The sequence below is a fragment of the Microcebus murinus genome, chromosome 6 (assembly GCF_040939455.1).
Source record: "Microcebus murinus isolate Inina chromosome 6, M.murinus_Inina_mat1.0, whole genome shotgun sequence".
NCBI classification, from domain to species: domain Eukaryota; kingdom Metazoa; phylum Chordata; class Mammalia; order Primates; family Cheirogaleidae; genus Microcebus; species Microcebus murinus.
Genome location: NC_134109.1, coordinates 79,272,632 through 79,294,504, shown reverse-complemented (window position 1 = coordinate 79,294,504; position 21,873 = coordinate 79,272,632). Strand labels below are relative to the sequence as shown.

The 21,873-nt window shown below is 41.1% G+C and overlaps 1 protein-coding gene and 1 pseudogene across 1 annotated transcript in view; both read left to right on the top strand.

Moving 5' to 3' along the window:
* The first annotated feature begins 2,569 nt into the window (after positions 1-2,569).
* LOC109730554 (cytochrome c oxidase subunit 6B1-like) lies at positions 2,570-2,943 on the top strand (annotated as a pseudogene).
* Positions 2,944-12,225: 9,282 nt separating this feature from the next.
* The window catches only part of GPR176 (G protein-coupled receptor 176), a 108,193-nt gene continuing 98,545 nt past the window's right edge, over positions 12,226-21,873 (top strand). Inside the window, exon 1 of the mRNA XM_012766386.2 lies at positions 12,226-13,303. Coding sequence (XP_012621840.1) covers positions 13,132-13,303 — 172 coding nt within the window. The 5' untranslated portion in view covers positions 12,226-13,131. The remainder of the gene's footprint in view (positions 13,304-21,873) is intronic.

Genomic DNA, 21,873 nt, shown 5'->3' with positions numbered 1-21,873 from the left:
TTTTCTTAACATTATTTAATACTCAATCTATGTTCAAATTTTTCCATTTGTCCAAAATTAGAATCTGTGCTGGATGCTGGTCCTATAAAGGACATAATCAGAACAATCAGCAAAATTTAAAAGGAGTCTGTGGATTAGATGGCAGTATTATATCAGTGTTAATTTCCTGACTAATGGTTATACTGTGGTCATGTAGAAAGTATACTTCTTATTAGGAAATTCCATTGTGGCATTAAGGGGTAATGAAGTATTAAATATACAATTAGCTCCCAAATGATTCAGGGGAAAAAAAGAGAGAGATGATGATAAGTCAAATGTAGAATGTTGATTTTGGGGGAATTTAGGTGTAGGATATATGAGGGTTCTTTGAATGATTCTTGCAACTTTTACGTAAGTTTGGAATTATTTGAAGGTCAAAATTTCTAAACAAAAAATAAAAAACTGCCAAACTGTTTTCCAAAATGGTTGCATCATGTTATGTTCCCACCAGTTTATGAGAGTTCCAGTTATTCCACATCCTTGCCAGTAATTGATATTGTTAGTCATGTTAATTTTAAACATTGTAAAGGGCACATAGTACTATCTCAGTATGTCTTAACTTTTATTTTCCTAATGACTAATGATGTTGAGCAACTTTTCATGTGCCTATTTGTCATTCATATTTCTTCTATCTGTTCAAATATTTGGCCTATTTAAAAAATTGAGTTAGTTATTTTCTTCTTATTATTATTATTATTTTTTTAGACAGAGGCTCACTCTGTTGCCCAGGCTAGAGTGCCATGGTGTCAGCCTAGCTCACAGCAACCTCAAACTCCTGGGCTCAGGCGATCCTCCTGCCTCAGCCTCCCAAGTAGCTGGGACTACAGGCATGCGCCCCCATGCCCGGCTAATTTTTTCTATATATTTTTAAGTTGTCCAGCTAATTTCTATTTATTTATTTAAAGAAAGGAAAGGAGAGAAGGGAAGGAAAGGGAGAGGGAAAGGGGAGAGGGGAGGGGGAGGAGGAGCTAATTTCTATTTTTTTAGTAGAGGCCGGGGTCTCACTCTTGCTCAGGCTGGTCTTGAACTCCTGAGCTCAAATGATCCGCTTGCCTCGACCTCCCAGAGTGCTAGAATTACAGGTGTGAGCCACTGCGCCCGGCTGGTTGTTTTCTTATTAAGTTTTGTCTTATTAGAATTCTTGATATAATCTGGATATAAGTCTTTTATCAGATATGTGATAGGCAAAGATTCCCCCTGACCCCCGCTATCTGTGGCTTGCCTTTTCATTCTATTAACAGTGTTTTTCTTTTCTTTTCTCTTTTCTTTTCTTTTCTTTTCTTTTCTTTTCTTTTCTTTTCTTTTCTTTTCTTTTCTTTTCTTTTTCAGAGACAGGGTCTCACTCTGTCTCCCAGGCTAGAATGCAGTAGCGCAATCATAGCTCACTGCAGCCTTGAACTTCTGGGCTCAAGCGATCCTCCTGCCTCAGCCTCCTGAGTAGCTGAGACTACAGACACACCACCATGCCCTAGCTAATTTGTATTTTTTTTTTTTTTGTAGAGATGGGGTCTTGCTATGTTGCCCAAGCTGGTCTTGAACTCCTGGCCTCAAGATCCTTCTGCCTTGGCCTCCGAAAGGGCTGGGATTACAATCATGAGCCTTAACAGTGTTTTTCAAAGAGTATAGTCTTCCTTTTGAGAAAATTCAATTTATCATTTTTTAATTTTATGAATCATATTTTCTTGTCATATCTAAGACATCTTTGCCTAACCCAAAGATTTTCTTCTATGTTTTCATGTTTCTTCTAGATAGTTTTAGGTTTTACATTTAGGCCTATTATCCAGTGTTAGTTAAAAAGTTAAGCATATACTTATTTGTATATATAACTTGTATAATATACCAGTTCCACTCCCAGGTATCTACCCAAAAGAAATGGAAGCTTATGTCCATACAAAGACTTGTATGTGAATGTTCATGGCACCTTAATTTGTGAGAAACTCAAACTGTAAACAAACCCAACAAACCAGGTGATGGACATATTGAGGTATTAAACTAATTGATGAACAGCAATACTATGGAATACTATTAAGCAATAAAAAGAAATACACTATAGATACAGCAGTAACATGGATAAATCTCAAAATAATTATGTTGAATGAAAGAAGTCAGACATAAGAGTACATATGGTATGATTCTGTTTGTGTAAAATTCTAAAAACTATAAACTTGGTAACAGAAAGAAGATAAGTACTTTCCTGGGGATAGGGAGGAAATGGAAGAGCCAGATGGAGGGATTCCAGAAGGGCAAGAAGAAATTCTTGGGAATGATGTATACATTCATTATCTTAATTATGGTGATATTCTCACAGGTATATGCAAATATCAAAACTTGTCAAACAGGGCAGGGTACAGTGGCTCACACCTGTAATCCCAGTGCTTTAGGAGTCTGATGCAAGAGGATTGCTTGAGGCCAGAAGTTTGAGACCAGGATAGGCAACAGAGTGAGACCCTGTCTCTACAAAAAATTTAATTTTTATTATTATTATTTTATTATTTTTGAGACAGAGTCTCATTTTGTTGCCCAGGCTAGAGTGAGTGCCGTGGCATCAGCCTAGCTCACAGCAACCTCAAACAGTTTTTTTAAATTATTTTAAAAAAATTTTTTTGACATTGAGCTACGAGGTGCATCTGGGGTGTCTGTAGGAGTCAGCACCATGGCAGAAGACATCAAGACCAAAGTCAAGAACTACAATACTGCCCCTTTTGACTGCTGCTTCCCCAACTGGAACCAGACCAGGAACCGCTGGCAGAACTACCTAGACTTCCACCTCTGTGAGAAGACAATGACTGCTAAGGGGGGTGATGTCTCTGTGTGTGAATGGTGTACAAGTCCCTCTGCCTCGTATCCTGGGTCTCAGCCTGGGACCACCACCAGGCAGAAGGCACATTTCCTGAGAAGATCTGAACTGGCTGCAGCCCACCTCTGTCCTTCTCCCAGGGTAGCAAAAGGAGACTTGGGTACATGGTGATCCCCCCAGGACCCTGAATCATGACTTAACTTACAAATAAAAACTCATTGGAGGCCAGGCGCGGTGGCTTACGCCTGTAATCCTAGCACTCTGGGAGGCCGAGGCGGGCAGATTGCTCGAGGTCAGGAGTTCGAAACCAGCCTGAGCAAGAGCGAGACCCTGTCTCTACTATAAATAGAAAGAAATTAATTGGCCAACTAATATATATAGAAAAAATTAGCCGGGCATGGCGGCACATGCCTGTAGTCCCAGCTACTCGGGAGGCTTGACGCTGGGCTAAGTTTTCTATTTTTAGTAGAGATGGGGTCTCACTTTTGCTCAGGCTGGTCTCAAATTCCTGAGCTCAAATGATCCTCCCGCCTCAGCCTTCCAGAGTGCTGGGATTAGAGGCATAAGCCACCATACCGGCCTCTACAAAATTTTTTTTAAAAAATTAGCTGGGCATGGTGTCATGCATCTGTAGTCCTAGATACTCAGGGGTCTGAGCCCGGAGGATCACTTAGGCCCAGGAGTTTGAGGTTGCAGTGAGTTATGATCACACCACTGTACTCTAAGATTGGGTAACAGAGTAAGACCTTGTCTCAAAAACAAATGAAAAATCCTTATTAAACTGTATACTTTAAATATATGCAATGCATTATGTATCTATAATATACTTTAATAAGCCATTGAAAGAGAAAGGTTATTGTTTTATTTTGTTTTGTTTTATTTACAGTTGTCTGAACCAAAATCCAATGTCCACACTGTTCATTTGGTTGCCATATGTGCAGTAAAGGGTTAATTGAGCAGGCTTGGATGTATATAAACTCTGCACACTCTAAAGAAAAGACTAGCCCTTGACTGGCTCCTGAGAGAGAACCTCTAAGCCCTTGGAACATCCTGCCTGATAAGAATGTCTTTGTGTACCTGGGGTTCACAAACCAACTCATCAGGACACCCCAAGATTTCCTATTCTCCAAACTCTCCCTAAACTTTTAGATCACCCCTCCACGGAAGAGTCCCTACTTCCCTGTGCTTTCCCTGCTCTCCCAAACTACATCTCTTGGTCTTGCTGTTTGCCCTTGACTTCCCAAGGAAAAATTCCCAGATTTTGGTTATTGTCCCCCAAATTGTAAAACTATAATCTCCTTCTCCTTTTTTCCTGAAGGATATTTTCACTGGATATAGAATTCTGTGTCAACAGTTCTTTTCTTTCAGCACTTGAAAAATGCTGTGCCATTTCTTTCTGACCTACCTGATTTCAGTGAGAACTCTGGTATAATGCAAACTGTTTTTCCTCTATAGGTAAGGTGGTACTTCTTTTTGGCTACTTTCAAGATATTTTTCTATTTCTTCATTTTCAGAAGTTTGACTATAATGTGTCTTAGTGTGAATTTCATTTGGTTTATCTTGTGTAGAATTTGCTTAGTGTGAATTTCATTTGGTTTATCTTGTTTCTTGAATCTCTAGGCTTATGATTTATGCCAAATATAGGAGTTTTTTAGCCATTGCTTCTTTGAATATTTCTTTAGCCCTTCCATCTTTACCCCTCTCCTTTTGAGAGGTGAAGGCATTTGTTCTTGCAACATGCTGTGGCCTGGCAGCCAGGAACAGGCAACACTGCTCCTGGTGTTCAAGAAAGTATGAAATAAAAATCACTTAGTGACTTTTGCATTACTTTGTAGATGTTTTTGTGCACTTATATATTTGTATATCCAAATGACTCCAGTCCTTTAAATTTTGAAATAAATTAAGTTTATACTTTTATTCCAAAGCTGTGCCATCACTTCCACGACAGACTCTGAGTCATAGTATTTTATAGTCAGATCTCATCTTTTACTAAAGAAGATATTACTGTCGTGATCACTTAATTCACCAAAATTTTGGCTCTTAAAAAAAATCAAATTTTTTCTTTTTCTTTTTTTGGGACAGAGTCTCACTTTATTGCCCGGGCTAGAGTGCTGTGGCATCAGCCTAGCTCACAGCAACCTCAAACTTCTGGGCTCAAGCAATCCTTCTGCCTCAGCCTCCCAAGTAGCTGGGACTATAGGCATGCACCACTATGCCCAGCTAATTTTTTCTATATATTCTTAGTTGGCCAATTAATTTCTTTTTATTTTTAGTAGAGACGGGGTCTCGCTCTTGTTCAGGCTGGTTTCGAACTCCTGACCTTGAGTGATCCACCCGCCTTAGCCTCCCAGAGCAAATTTTTTCTTAAAACACATATTTATTATGATCAGGGATACAGGAAAGAATGTGCCAGCTTCTAAAGTTAACTATAAAAGAGGAGTCCTAAAAAGGTGCTGAGAAATCATGATATTCTTTAACAGCTAAATAGTTCTTTAAAAAGGCAACTCGTTTGAAGGTGATAATACTCATGAATATTTTAATTGGGCATATTTGGTATTAAAAATTGGTCTGGTTGCTTTATGGTCACTACATGTATGTGTGTCTGTGTGTATGTGACTACTGAAGCTTCCTGGGGTGAGGAGGAAAGGGGTATTCAACTTCTACCTTCCCAGGTATGCTTTTTTAAATTTTTTATTATTTTATTTTATAATTACTTTTTCAGAGACAGGGTCTCACTCTGTCACCCAGGCTGGAGTACAGTGGCATGATTTTCTGGGGTCAAGTGATTCTCCCACCTCAGCCTCCTGAGTAGCTAGGAGTACAGTTGTACCCAGCTAATTTTTTTATTTTTGGTGGAGATGGGATCTCACTATGTTGCCCAGGCTGATCTTGAACTCCTGGCCTCAAGCAATCCTCCTGTCTTGGCCTTCCAAAGTACCAGGATTACAGGCATGAGACACCTTGCCCAGTCCCCCTTCCCAGATATTCTTGATGAATTTAATAGCAAGTCTGTAGGAGTAAAGACTATTAGAAATTGGGAGACTGCATTAGGAGATATAATCATAGATTCATATCAGTAGGAAACCATTTTCCAGTCTACATATCGGGATAATTTGTAATACATGAAGGGCTATATTAGTATCTTTTAAACAGAAAATTGCTTTGATGGTAATTTAATGTACCCAAAACTAAGAACCATAAAAACAAGCATATTTAGCCCAATAATGTAAAGGCTAAATTCTGGACCTCTAAATCTTTAAGTAAAATTTCCCAAAAAGTCATTCTGTCCTTTGCTAATTGCAAAATAGGTGATTTTTAAACTTTTTTTTGAATATGCAGTTTGTTTGGTAGTATTTTATTTAAATCTATAGAGAGAATTTTTTTAAATGTTGGAAGGTGATTTTTTTTCCTTTGATATTTGTCTTATTTAAACATCAATATACAAAAATTCATCTTATATAGTTATCCTTAATTGATGTCCTAAATGGGCCATACACTGTCAGAAGTTTTCATTAATTCAGTATTTTATTGTCCTCAAAACAGCCTTGCAGAATAGGCATTTTTATCTTTGGTAGAGGGGGAAACTGAGTTTAGAGAGGTCAAGTAACTGTCCGGTGTTACTTGACCACAGTTGAAATGGTAGAACAGGCATTGTAAGCCAGGTCTCACTGACTCCAACATTCATGTTCCACCATGCTAGATTCTTTACTCTTGAGAGAGTAGGTTTGCTCGTGTAAAGAGACAATCTAGGTTTCCAAGAAAAGAGAAATGGCTTATTGCCTGAACAAAGCTTAAGTACTCTCCAAAAAGCTATTTATTTATTTTTTTTTTCTTTTTTTTTTTTTTTTTTTTTAGCTTGCTGATCCTACTGATTATAAAAAGCTATTTAAACAACATGTTTATCAGAGGCCAATATGGTTTTGGACATGAAAAGCCCAATACTTCAATTCAAAGATGCCCAGAGGCTCTATTATCAGCTACCACTTTCACTTTACAAGGACCTATGATATGCTTATTGCCACTACCAATATACACATTTTTTAAAGTCATGACTTGATACCATCCATTCCCAGTAAGTAAAGTAAAATTTTGTGGTCTCTTAAATATGCAGGCCCCAATTTCCATAGCGATAACTGCCAGGATAGACTGGGTTATGCTGTGATAATGAGCAACTCCAAAAACTTTGGTTGCTTAATACAATAAGGGTTTATTTCTTGCTAATACAAAATTTATTGTGGGTCTGGGTGCCTCTCCAGGGAATCTGCCCTCCCATATGATGACTCAGAGACACAGGCTACTTCAATCTTTTGGCTCCTCCATTTCAACACGAGGACCCTTCCACAATCACAATGGCAGAACAGAACAGAGACTCAAGAATCACAAACAGCTTCTCACTGCTTCTGCCCACAAATGACTCATCATTTTTGCTCACATTTCATTAGTCATATTAGTCACATGACCCTGCCTACCTGTAAGGGCAGCAGAGAAATATAGTCTTCTGTATGCCTGGAAGAAGGGAAGAATGAGATATTGTTAAACATTAGTAATATGTACATAATAACCTGCATAATCTGTGTCTTTTCATATGGGCATAGAAATAGCCATTTGAGAATAGAACTGCTTATTTCAGATGGGTAGCCAGGGGACATAACTGTAAGGGCCCCCTCCTCTACCTTGATCAAAAAGAAAAGGCTCAGGAGACCAGACCTGCCAAGGACAAACTGCCAGGCCCCGCTGAGAAGAACCACACCCAGATGCCCACCTGGATAAAAACGTTTGGGCTCCTGGGTTCCGCAAATACTGCCAGCCCCTCCTATCTCTCAATGACCACCCAAGGTCACAATGGAAAATCCCCAGCTCTTCCTACCAAAGGTCCCTAGCCTGGCCCAAACAGTATAAAAGGCCGCATCCCTTCAAAACATGTGACTTCTGAGGCCCACCCCTCTTTTGGGACCCAAGAACCTCACCTGGGAGCACTAAATAAAGCCACGTTGTTTGGCCCCACTCTTTCTGTTTCTTTCACCTCTGGAAAACTTTACAATACAAACTCCTCTTTTCTCAGTAGGCTGCTTCTTGGGCTTACCAACACAAAAATACTTCCATTTCTCTAACTTTTCTCTTCTCTCCTCCTTTAGTAAGAGGCCACATAGGGGCCAGGTACAGTGGCTCACACCTGAAATCCCAGCACTTTGGTAGGCTGAGGTAGGAGGATCACTTGAGGCAAGGAGTTCAAGACTACAGTGAGCTGTGATACAGCCATTGCATTATAGCCTGGGAGACAAAGTGAGACCTTGTCTCAATAACAACAAAGGCCACGTATGGGCTTATGAGGATGTGGTGTAGGTGATAGGAGGTAGGAGGAGGCCTTCCATTTATATATATATATATATATATATATATATATATATATATATATATATGAATATACATATTTTTGTATTCATAATAAATAATTCATTTATATTTTTATTCATATTCAATTATATATATATGAATTTATTGTGGGAATTTCTCATGCAATTATGGAGCCAAGAAGTCCCACAATATGTTGTCTGCAAGCTGGAGCCCCAGGAAAGCTAGTCTGAATGCCTGAGGACACAGGGTGTGGGTGGGGTGAGGGGTGCGCATTGGTATAAATACTGGAGTCTGAAGGCCCAAGGATTAGGAGTTCTAATATTGTCCAAGGGGCAGAAGATGAATGTCCAGTTCAAAGATTGAGAGCACATTTGTCCTTTCTTCCCCTTTTGTTCTATTGCAGTGGGCTCTCAGCATATTAGATGATCCTGCCCACATTGGTGAGGTTGGATCTTCTTTACTCAGTCTATTGATTCAAATGTTAATCTCTTCCAGAAACACCCTCGCAGACACACCCAGAAATAAAGTTTTATCAGCTATTTGGGTATCCCTTAGCCCAGCCAAGTTGACACACAAAATTAGCTGTCACACAACTAACTTTAAAACTTTGAAAACACAAGATGTTTTTAAGTTGGGAGGATGACTGCTTATACTATTTATTATGGGAGAGGACTATAAGGAAATATTATGTATAATAGCATTATCTAGGGCCAGAGTTTGCCCATTTTTTTTTTTTTTACTCTACTCCATTTCCCATTAACTGCTTTTACTATAGCTTCAAAAAGTTTTGGATAAAAATTAGCTAGCACATAAATGTGTAGGATGGTGATTCTAATTATTGGCTCCAGCTATGGCTGTGTACCTGATTGCTGCCAGGTGTCAATAGTGGCCAGCTCATATTAACATAACACCTGCTATGCTCTAAATGTTTGTGTCCCCTCCAAATTCATATGTTGAAACCTCATCACCAACATGATAATGTTAGGAGATGGGAATTTTGTGAGGTGATTAGGTCATGAGGGCTCTGCTCTCATGGATGGGATCAGTGCTCTTATAAAAGAGGCAGTAATAGCTGCTGAGCCTGGTGGCTCATGCCTGTAGTCCCAACTACTTGGAAGGCTGGGGCAGGAGGATCATTTGAACCCAGTAATTGGGGGCCAGCGAGGTAGCATAGCACTACCCCTGGCTTAAAAGATTAGAAAGAAAAGCACTAATAGAAGAGGCATCCTTCTACCATGTGATGACACAGCTAGAGGGTACTATCTATGAACCAAAAAGTGGGCCCTCACCAGGCACTGAATCTGCTGGTACCTTGATCTTGGACTTCCCAGCCTTCAGAACTATGAGAAATTTCTGTTGTTTATAAGCTGCCCAGTATAAGGTATTTTATTACAGCAGTCCAAACTACAATAAAGACAACACCTGTACATGGCAAGTAATTGAAATGGACTGTAGTTTATGTGGTTTGGATCTGCTCAGGTTGAATTCCAGAAAAAATATCAGAAATGGGAGATTTTGAAGAATTTTTTTCAGAAGGCAAATAAATATTATGGCAGATTATATTTTCCTGAAATGACTGCAACAATATCTTCATTCCACATTCTCTTCTTTCAATGTGGCTAACACTCCTCCCTTTGAAAGGTGTGGTCTATGTCCCCTTCCTTTAAATGTGGTGGTTTTGTGACTGCTTCAACAAATTGAGTACTGTAGGAATGATACTATGTCTGAGATTAGGTCTTACAAATCAAAGCAGGCTGGTCTGAGTGCAGTGGTGTTTATAACTAACTGATCACAACCAATTACAGATTTCTTTGTACTTTCTCCATTCTCATTGCTTCACTTGACTAGCCTAAAAAAAAAAAAGAAAAAAAAGTCAATCCAGCTTCTGCTTTGTCCTCTTGGAATGCTCACTTTTGGAACATAGCTGCCAGGCTGTGGAAAGCCAAGCAGCCACATGGAGAGACCACATATATTAATAGATGTTCCAGCTCAGTTCCCAGACAGCAGCCAGCATCAATTGCCAGATGTGTGAGTGAACAAGCCTTTGGATTCCAGACCCAGGTGGTGACTTTGAGCTACCCCAGCTGACAGCACGTGGAGTTGCCTGAGCCACTAAATTTGTGATGGTTTGTTACACAGTAATAGATGTCCAAACAGGTATAAATAACACTACTATAGATATTTAACATATATTTAAATCACGTCTAATCTTTTACATCACATATCAATCTTAAATTCTCTTGACTCATCCTTGTAATCAGTGAAAAATTCATATAGCACAAAGCCATAAGAATTATGCCACCCTATTCATGTTCTTGGCCCTATATTTTCTGGAGCCAATCCTTCTTCAAGTCTGAGACTCATGGTGGCCTCAGCTGATTAGGTTATTTCCAGATTCTACCAACCCTATACTCTCTAAGGGCTGTATAGAACTTAGTGGTATCTTTTCAGAATGGAAACATGAGAAAGGTTTCTCGCTTTCTTCACTCTTAACACCTGTAAAATTTGACTCTTTCTGACACCTTTATCCCAATCCTTTTTTTTTTCTTTTCCTCCAGGTTTCCTCTTCTTGGTAATCGAATCCTTACTAGTTATGAATAGGGGATGATGGGAGAAGGTGGGTATTTTTATAACTGTTATCAAACAACTCTATTTACGCATGATATCTCTTCCTAAAGGAGTGTGCTGGGTGTTGGTGAATCATTATTATAATTTTTGTTTTATAATGATTACAGAGTAAGGGGTTTCATCTTGAAAACTACGTTTGCACTCCAGGAACTAATGGAAATGACATTTCAAAGGGGAAAATACAGTTAGTGTAAATTAATTTTCCCTCTCTTTCTCTTTTTGGGCGCCAAAATGTTTAAAATAACTGCTTAGATTACCATGTGCAGGTATTGTGAGAATCCAAAGATGCACCAGACATGTACTTTTTGCCCTTTCAAGACCAGTAAATACGAAAGCGAAAGTTGTCATATAGTAGCAGAATCATGCTTGGGGCAACCAAGAGATAACTTTGTAATTTTTTTTTTTGAGACAGAGTCTCGCTTTGTTGCCCAGGCTAGAGTGAGTGCGGTGGCGTCAGCCTAGCTCACAGCAACCTCAAACTCCTGGGCTCGAGTGATCCTTCTGCCTCAGCCTCCCGGGTAGCTGGGACTACAGGCATGCGCCACCATGCCCGGCTAATTTTTTTATATATATATCAGTTGGCCAATTAATTTCTTTCTATTTATAGTAGAGACGGGGGCTCGCTCTTGCTCAGGCTGGTTTTGAACTCCTGACCTTGAGCAATCCGCCCGCCTCGGCCTCCCAAGAGCTAGGATTACAGGCGTGAGCCACAGCGCCCGGCCTAACTTTGTAATTTTAATCAACATGTCAAAGCCCTCCACCCCGTACATCACTTATTTAAAAAAACACCAGTTACCATAAAGCCAAACCAAGCAAATCTTTGGTCCTCTTTTCCCCAGATCCTCTTTCTGGATGCCTTAGACCTTCCTCTCTCCCGTTTGGCTCCCCCTACTTGACCATTTCTTGTTTACTTGATTATCCCAGCTTCCCAACCTTTTGCATCAGCCCGCAGGAAGATGCTCCCTCGCAACTCGTCCTTCCTGGAACCCAGGGGCCTGCGTTATACTGTGTACATTTTAGAGATAAGACTCGAGACAAGGGCCCAGGGGACCAGGCACTGGGGTCTTATACTCCATCTTTCTCAGATGCTCCGGCTACACCCAAGGCTTGGCTGAGGGAGGGCTCGCCGCCCAGGTGGCAGCAACGAGTGACCGTAAGCCTGCAGGCAGCTCCTGCTGACGAGACGCAGCGCAGTGCCAGCAGTAGTACGGGAGGCGAAGCCCCGGAGGTGTCGCGAGCGTGTCCGCCGCAGGCAGACGCCGAAGCTCTGCGCCTCCCACGCTCCCGGCCGAGGCAATCACGCTCCGCCGGGCCAAGATGGCGCCCTCCCCACACCGGCCCCGGCGTGAGGGCGGGGCCGCGCGTGCCACGTGACCGGCCCCGCGGGCCGCGCGCCCCCGGCTGCCCCAGGCACGCGCCGGGAGTCTGGCGGCGGGGCAGACGGTGCTCCAGCCCCACCAGGGGCGTCCTCCCTTCTTTCCGCCCGGCCGCGAAGCTCTGTCCCGGCGGCCGGGGGCCGGAGTGGGGATACGAAAGGGGGCGCCCGGCCGTGCAGAGGCAAAAAGGGGCTGCGGAACAGGGTCCTTGCAGCCGGTGCCGAGGCGGGAGGTCGGAGCCCCCAGCAAGGGGCTGGACCGGAGGAGACAGCCGGGCGTCCTGGCGGGCGGCCAGGCGCACAGGGACAGCCTGTTGGGGAGACTCAGGGCTTTCCGCCCAAGCCATGGGCGCTGACGGGGACTCGGGGGTCCCCTCGGGGCTCTGGCCACTCGGCTCGGGCATGTCATTGGTTTCACGTCGCCATCCAGCCTCGAAGCCAGCAGGATTGAAAACTAGCGTCGGCCAAACCTCCTCTTCCCTCTGAGGAGAGGGGCCGAGCCCGGGGGACTGGGGGGATGTCCTGGCCCTCGGGGGGCGGAGGGAGCCGGGTTTGAGGGGGTGGCGGGAGCGTAGAGCGCCCTCATTGACCAGGAAATGCCGCCTTCTGTGTTCCCATCGCTGCTGAGTGGGCTGGGCCACGCTGACCACCCTGTAGGAGGGACAGACGACGACGCTCGGCGGGCTCTGACCGTGCCCCCTCCATGTGTCTGCTGACGGGGACCCGGGAGGGAACAGGCATGGGGCGCAGCCTCGCCTCCCTCCCTCCCAACCTCCCAGGCGCCGGGGCTGGCAAAGTGGAGACGTGAGGGGACCCGCCGGCTGCCCCGCGTTCTCCAGGACAGAGCCGCGCACCCGCGCGTCCCTCCGCGCCCCGAGGCGGACAGCTTGGTGCAGGGCTCCGAGGCGGGCGGGCGCGGCGGAGCCCCAGCCTCGACATGAGCCACAACGGGAGCTGGGTCTCCCGCAACGCCAGCGAGCCGCCTGCCGCGTCGGGCGCCCAGGCTGCGGGCGTGAACCGCAGCGCGCTCGGGGAGCTGGGCGAGGCGCAGCTGTACCGCCAGTTCACCACCACCGCGCAGGTCGTCATCTTCATAGGCTCGCTGCTCGGTAAGCCACCGCGGGGCGCCGCAGGGCGCGCTTGCCGGGCGCGCTTGCCGGGCGCACGGCTCGAGCCGGGGTCGGGGGTCGCCGGGGCCGCCGTGAGTTTCGGGGTGCCTGGCAAAGTGCAGACAGCTGAAGGGGGGTTAGGCGTCCCTGAGTAACTGCAGTGAAGTTAAGCAGGGACGGCCGACTCCAGCCCCCAAGCTGGAGCAAAAGAGTTCCGATGGGGCTTGCTTTTGGACCGAGGATGGTGCTGGAGTCTGTCAGCCCCTCCAGACCGCCCTTGGGGAGCAGGACTGGACGCCGGGGCTGAGCGCTGGCTCCAGCTCTTGTTTACAAATATCGAAGAACAGAGATTCTGTGGGAATTTGTTGCTGTTGACTGGAAGGAATGTTACGTACACACCGTGTTAAAGATGTGTGTTGCCTTCGCATCTTTTCCCTATATATAAGATAGTTTTCGAAACAGCCTTATTTTGTGCGTGTTTTATGGCTTGCTTCTTCGGAACACCGACCTCCTGGTAAACAACCCTGTGAAGTTAAACTCTATGTCGCCGTTAGATGTTTTTAAAATAATAAAACAGAATCCACTCTACTTCCCCACCTACGTTTTGTTTGAAGTACAGGATAAAGGGAGAATAAAACACACACACACACACACACACACACACACACACACACACACACCAGATTTAGGTATGCTTGTTCAGGTAGGAAGCGATCAATAAATTGAAATGAGTGGCTAGTAAAACATTTGTCTACTAGTATGAGGATTACCTGTGCTTCTCACAACTCTTGGTTAAATGATGTTACTCTTTATAGCTACTCTCCAAATGCTGAAACATTCATTTCTATTGAGATTTGTTGACTGTGTTGCATACTACTTGTAAATATCCAGCTTCCCTTGCAGTGTAAATTCTCTGATGTGGCATTTGTAAGGATATAAAAAGATTGCTTATGATTATATGTGATATCATGGAGAAGACTAGTCTTAAAGTTTCAAAGTAGGAACAGGTTACTTTCCGTAGACACTTGTGAATTTACAAGGAAACCACGATAACTGACATAAAAAAAGACTATTTTTAGAAGAATTTAAAATCTTTGGAATTTCCTTTCATACTTTCTCTAATTGTCATCATTCCATTTCATACTGTCATAGTATTTATTTTCCGTTTGTTGGTCACAAGGGTATTTTCAGGAGTAGACACAAATGTGGCTATATGTAGGGTGTGTGTGTGTGTTTTAAGATGTGTTTTATGAGTGAAATGTTAAATGCACATTAGCAGAGCAAAAGGCTATGTTCCAAATACTTTCAACATTCATTTAATGAACACTTATCGAATACTTAAGTAGATATGTGGCATGATGTGTTGTAGATTTTTGTGAGTTAGATTCTAGTATCATCACACTTAAAGTGTAGGTTATCGGAGAGGCAGTAGAAGTGGCTGTATTTTTATTTCTGTAGGTGCCCCCCTCAACATGTATGGCATATATATATATATATAGTTTTCCCCGTGAACAACTTTACCCCTTAAGAGAGGTGGTGTTGGGAGAAATTCTCCTGAGAAATTTTCCCATGGACTCTAAACATTTGAGTACTATTGAAAACAGAAGGCAGGGCATGTGTGTGTAAAAGACATAGCAAATAGTGGACATTTAATAAATTTACTTCTGCTGCCCTTATCCTTTCTATTTTTGTAGATTGCATTGGATTCAGGAATTTCTAGGTAAATTTGCTCTTATTTCAGCTCTTTTCCATATGGCACTTGTGAGTGAGTGACATGCAAAACTGCTTTTGTAAATGTCTCCAAAGAGATTGATTTCCACCTGGATCTTTGGTGCTTGACTTGACCCAGGGGGACATGTATTCCCCCTTCCACATTACTTGGGCTCTCCTAAAAGAGAATTCCATTTGTTCCTTTCTATTTTTAGAAAAAGTATAAATATGGGTAGCATTTTTGGCTGTATTAAAAGTTTAGATGAATCATAACATTGCCTTGTATACTTGTTACTGGTATTCTTGATTCATTGTTCTCTAAGGATTTGACCCATTCACACTACATTTGACTTCTGCTAATGTCAGTTGAGGCTCAGAGCTTAAGCTTCAAAGCCATGTGCCATCAGTTACAAGGCAAATAAACTTGGAAAGCACAGTTATGAAACTATGCTTTCCAAATAGAGAAAATAGAGAAAAATCATAGATTAGGAATAAAAGAAAAGGAATCTGGATCACTTAATAGTAAACTATGGGATCAAATAGTATCTAGAATAAATTACTGATTAAATAACTGATTTAATATACTATTTCACTGTTCCCAAACAGACAAATGAGGTTTTTCTTTTATTTTTTTCCTTTAACGGAAAAATAAAAATAATTCAAATAAACTCATATTTCTATAAATATATTTATTTTAATAAGAGATTTCCAGAGGCCCATTAGTGTGTGAAAATAATTCATTTGTACTATTGATATCTTGCAGCTCTTTTTGAAAATGTTTTAGTACCCTGTATTACAACAAATCCCTAACAACTTGGAATAACTATAATATTCCAAACATGAGAAACATTATTTGCTGTGTTGAAAATGAACTCAAGACTTGTATATAATAGTGTTCAAATAATATGCCTTTTGGGGGTTGTGTAAACTCATTTTCTCAGCCTTCTTTATATTAGTACATCTTGGGATACCTTTAGATATGCTGTAGATCTTGAAATACAGCCAAATAATTTAGATTCTTCTTCAGTAAATAGATGGCACCCACCACTTTTAGTAGTAAACAGTGTGAAATCAAAGACTCCAAAAGATTTGGAATCACTTTTTCCAATAAATGCTATGGATTGAACTCTGCAGTGTTGATCTTTGCCTTTTTCCCACTCTCCTTGGATTCACAACCTAAATGCCTAGACAGCTGGGCTCCTCTATGGTACATTGACTTGAAAAGCTCAGTGGTTATGATCCAGCCTATTAGCTCTAAACTTCTCCTGTACAAATTGGCTGGCATCTGTGTCTGTCATCACTGGAGGCATAGGAGACTTTTGTAAGTGAATTTGCTCTTATTTAAAGAAAACATGATAGATAATAACCAATAAGTATGTATCCTATGCTGCAATTTATTTTAAAATATTTTAAAGTAGAGAAATTAGCTTTCCCTTCTCCTGCTAAACTGCCATACACATGGTTTTTATTTTAAAGCTATACTCCCTTTCGGTACTGTTATGGACTGAATGTTTATACCCCCCTCAAGTTCATATTTTGAAGCCCTAACCCCCAATGTGATGGTATTAGGAGGTGGGGACTTTGGGAGATAATCAGGTTTAGATGAGATCATGAGGGTAGGTTCCTTATGATGGGATTAGTACCTTTATAAGGAGAGACCAGACCACTTGCTCTCTCTACCACGTGAGGATATGGCAAGAAGGCAGCCATCTGCAAACCAGAAAGTGGGCCCTTCCCAGAACCTGATCATGCTGGCACCCTGATCTCAGGCTTTCCAGCCTCTAGATCTGCGAGCAATACATGTCAATTTTTTAAGCCACCCAGTCTATGGTATTTTTTTTTTAATAGCAGCTGAAGCAGACTAAGACACTAACAAATGGTCTGTAGTGAACCATTGTGAAAATGATGACCCCAAGTAAAAATCCAACTTGTCTGTGGCCTGATTCCATGAGGAAGTTATTGAAATATTCATTTCAAAGGAAAGGTGAGAAGCTGGCTTATTGAATCTGTTCAACAGATGTTTGGACAAATACCAGTTTTGCTCATGCTTGTTTATAATCTTTCAGCAGAATCATATGGGACACTAGCAAGGTTCAGGGTACTTGTTTGATAGTGAAGTATACTTATGCTTTTGATACTAACTGAAATTAACCAGGCTGGGCTCGGTGGCTCATGCCAGTAATTCTAGCACTCTGGGAGGCTGAGGCGGGCGGATTACTTGAGGTCAGGAGTTCAAAACCAGCCTGAGCAAGAGTGAGACCCTGTCTCTACTATAAATAGAAAGAAATTAATTGGACAACTAATATACATAGAAAAAATTAGCTGGTATGGTGGTGCATGCCTGTAGTTCCAGCTACTCGGGAGGCTGAGGCAGCAGGATCGCTTGAGCCCAGGAGTTTGAGGTTGCTGTGAGCTAGGCTGACGCCAGGGCACTCTAGCCTGGACAACAAAGTGAGACTCTGTCTCAAAAAAAAAAAAGAAATTAACCAGATAATAGCTGGATAATTCTTGGAGTTCCTTAGTTAAATATTAATATTTGATTAGAAGGTATGTTAAGACTAGTTTGGGCTTATGATTCATAATTACACAGGGTAATTTTTAGTTAACCATAATTATAGCTGATAATAATGTAGTGTCAGCAGCCTTACTTCTACATGCTCTTTCTGTCTTTGATATGCCTAAAAAGCCAGCAGACTGCATGAAGAATAAGGTGTCCTGAATTGACCTAAGGAGTGAGGAAATGTTGGGGCAAATAGTTAGCCTGAGTAGGTGAACTCTTAATGTATTGAATCAAATTGCTTCACATTGTCTTTTATTTCTGTAGGAATGATGCATTCCCAACCCATTCTTTTATGATATGGTAGGCACAGAAAATCAACCTGACCTCCATCTGAATGAAATGCTATTGGTAACTCTGTGTTTCTCCTTTCTTGGCTTTCAAATATTTACCTTTCTACTTTCCAATTGGTCCTGGAAATTAAATTCTCCTGTGAAAACGAAAAAAAAAAAATGATTATTGAGATAAAATTCATATGTTATAAAATTCATCCAATTAAAGTGTACAACTCAATAGTTTTTAGTATGTTAACAGAGTATTGCAACCACCACCACAATGGAATTCCAGAATGTTTTTATCACCCTACAGTGAAACCATGTGTCCTTTAGTAGTCACTGCTTATTTTCCCTCAATACCTCAGCCCTTAGGCAACCACTAATCTACTTTCTATCTCTATGGTTGCCTGTTTATATGGAGTCATACAATATGTGTTCTTTTATGACTGGCTTCTTTCACTTAGCATAATGTTTTCAGGGTTCATCCATGTTTTAGCATATATCAGTAATCAGTACTTTCTTTTTTATTGCTGAATAATATTCCATTATATGGATATACTATATTCAGTCATTATTTGATGGGCATTTGGGTTTTCACCTTTTGGCAATTATGAAAAATGCTGCTCTGAACATTTATGTATAAGTTTTTTGTGTGGACGTATGTTTTCAGTTCTCTTGGGTTTATACCAGGAGTGGAATTGCTGGATCATGTGGTAACTCCATGTTTATTCTTTTTAGTAACTACCAGACTGTTTTCCAAAGTGCTGACACCATTTTACATTCCTACCAGCAGCGTATGAGGACTCTAATTTCTTTACGTTCCCACTAACATTTGTTATTATCTGTAATTTTTATAATAGCCATCCTAGAGGGTAGGTGGTATCTCATTGTGGCTTTGATTTACATTTCCCTAATAACTAATGATGTTGAGCATCTTTTTATGTGCTTATTAGCCATTTGTATATCTTCTTAGGAGAAATGTCTATTCAGATCCTTTGCCCATTTTTAAACTGGGTTGTCTTTCTATTGTTGAATTGTAACAGTTCCTTATATATTCTGGGTACTAGACCCTTATCAGATATATAATTTGCAGATATTTTCTCCTATTCTGTAGGTTGTCTTTTCACTTTCTCTTGGTGTACTTTGAGAGAGAGCTGTGCTCCTCTCTGGTGCTTTGACTTGAAAAGCTCAGCCTATTACCTTTAAGCTTCTCCTGTACAAATTGGCTGGCATCTGTGTCTATCATCACTGGAGGCATAGGAGACTTTTGCAAGTGAATTTGCTCTTATTAAAGAAAACATGGTAGATAATAACCAATAAGTATGTATCCTATGCTGCAATTTATTTTAAAATATTTTAAAGAAGAGAAATCAGCTTTCCTTTCTCCTGCTAAACTGCCATATATATGGTTAAAGCCCAGCTTTAATGAAGCCCCATTTATCTTTGCTGTTGTTTATTAAAGCCCAGCTTTTTTTTTTTTTTGAGACAGAGTCTCACTTTGTTGCCTAGGCTAGAGTGAGTGCCGTGGTGTCAGCTTAGCTCACAGCAACCTCAAACTCCTGGGCTCAAGCAATCCTTCTGCCTCAGCCTCCCAAGTAGCTGAGACTACAGGCATGCACCACCATGCCCGGCTAATTTTTTTTTTTTTTTGTATATATATTTTTAGTTGGTCAGTTAATTTCTTTCTATTTTTGATAGGGCTGGGGTCTCACTCTGGCTGGTTTTGAACTCTTGACCTTGAGCAATCTGCCCGCCTTGGCCTCCCAGAGTGCTAGGATTACAGGGGTGAGCCACCGTGCCTGGCCTAAAACCCAGCTTTAATGAAGCCCAATTTATCTTTGTTGTTGTTGCTGCTTGTGCTTTCCGTGTCATGTCTAGGAAACCATTGCCTTATCCAAGATTATGAAGATTTAGTCTTATGTTTTCTTCTAAGAAATGTATTGTGTTAAGTCTTTGTTCCATTTATGTTAATTTTTATTTATGTGTGAATTAGGGGTCATTCTTTTGCATGTGGTGTCCCAGCACCATATGTTGAAAGATAATTCTTTTCCCTTTGAATAGTCTGACACTCTTGTTGATTCTTTGAAAACTTTTGATGGGATTGCCTCATTTTAGTATTTTCATAAACCTGTGACAGGAATAAAAGGAGAATAAATAAAAGGAGAAAAAAAATCTCTTTTTTTTCCTCCTGACAATTTATGTGCTTTAAAAACATGATCTAGAAATATACTTTCCCAGAGTCACGGAGGAGATGAATGACCTATCTTGCGTATTAGTAGAGATTTACTTGCAATAGAATCAGGCCATTGCTGCTTCTGACTTTCTGAGATTCTTTGACCCAGGCTAGCAAGTAGGCATTTTTCATGTGTGCTAATATACCTTGTCTCTATTTGGGCCCAATCATTTGTATAATAACTGCTAGGATGCTAATCAATGAACCAGTTGCATCGTAACTCTGTTATATTAATGTTTCTAACAGGAAATGCTGTCATCTAAAATAACAAACTTCAGAAATATTTAAAACAATCCCACCTTTACAAATGTTCTGATAGCTATGAACTCATTGGAGCAGGACATATTTAAAGTTTGGTCTATTGTCTTGTTTTCTCTTTACCTGATCCTGTTTTGTTCTGGACCTTAGTTTGTGGTCCTGTGCTATTGAAATACAGAAATTCTTTGTGTTAGGATTAGAAAAGTAACCTTTGCAAGGATCTCCTTCCCCTGTTAGAGCAGTGTTGACATGGTGTTAAAATGTTCTTTTGTATGTTGTTAGTTAAGGTGTAGTAGTAGAACATTTTTGATGCTAGTAGACAAAGCAACTTACTAGTTTACTGTCTGGATTTTTCATCTTTAGCTACTTTTTTTTTTTTTTTTTTGGTCCCAAAGTTTCAACTCCAAATATCCCTGGTTCTGTAAGGAATATACTTTTACTTTATTGGGTAGGATTTTGTAGACTAGGAGGAAATTTGTCTCAAAATGGGGACACATAGGCATTGTTCTGGGGGTGTCCATGTCTCTAAAAGTCTCTCTTCCATAGAGTTTGCCAGAGAGTTTCCTTATATGTCATTTATCTTAATCAGCCGTTTAAATCAAGTGTTGACTGGGAGCTGTTGTGAAAACAGTTTTATTGTCAAGGAACTTCCATGTTAGCTGAGTGGAAAATCTTTATTAGACATGTAGCACAAAAACATAGAGGTGTTTTTGCCTAGACTGAAAGGTAAAATTTTGTATTAAGGATTTACCCTAGGCACAACAAAAAAATAAGAAAACTTTATCTTCAAAGAATCAACCCTCATTTTGAGAGTTTTTATTCCATCTCTTCTCAGTTACCTCTTGTTGTCTTATTGTCCTTTTGGATGCCCAGTTACCTTATTCTGAGTTGCTCTTTGATAGTTTCTGTATTCCATTCCCTCATAGTGGCATTTTAAATGTAGGTGTTAGCAGATGTTAGTGTGTTAAAGAATTGACCTTTAAAGCTAATTCTTGAGAAGTTTTCTGTCTTAGGCAAAAAGGGTGACCAACTTGAGCATTTCATATATTTGACAGGAAACAGAAATGGGTTGGATGGATCTTTTAGGAACCTCCAAACACATCATATAGACAAGCCTATAGCATGTAAAGCATTTGGAAAAGTTAGGAGTATAGGCACACACCTGGCAACATAAAGGAGCAGGAGGGTATCAGGTTGATATTAGTAACTCATTCTTTCTTTATGGTTTTAATTCCCCCATTTATCTCTGTTCTAATCCACTTTTATAGCTTTTGTAATTGATGATTTGCCATCACAGGGCCAAACTAAGGACAAAAATTGTTTACATTTCCCCTGCTATCCAGCTTTCTCAGACTCATGAAGATCATATTCCAAACCTTCCAACCACATTGCCCCAACATCTGTGCTTTGCTTTCTGCTTGATAGGGAATGTCCTCACCTACCTCCTTCCCAACACGGTAGTAGTAAAGGCATAGTCCCATTTCTCTCCCCTGCCTTGATGTGTTGTGGTTTCATGTGGCTCTGTGTGCCATGGTGT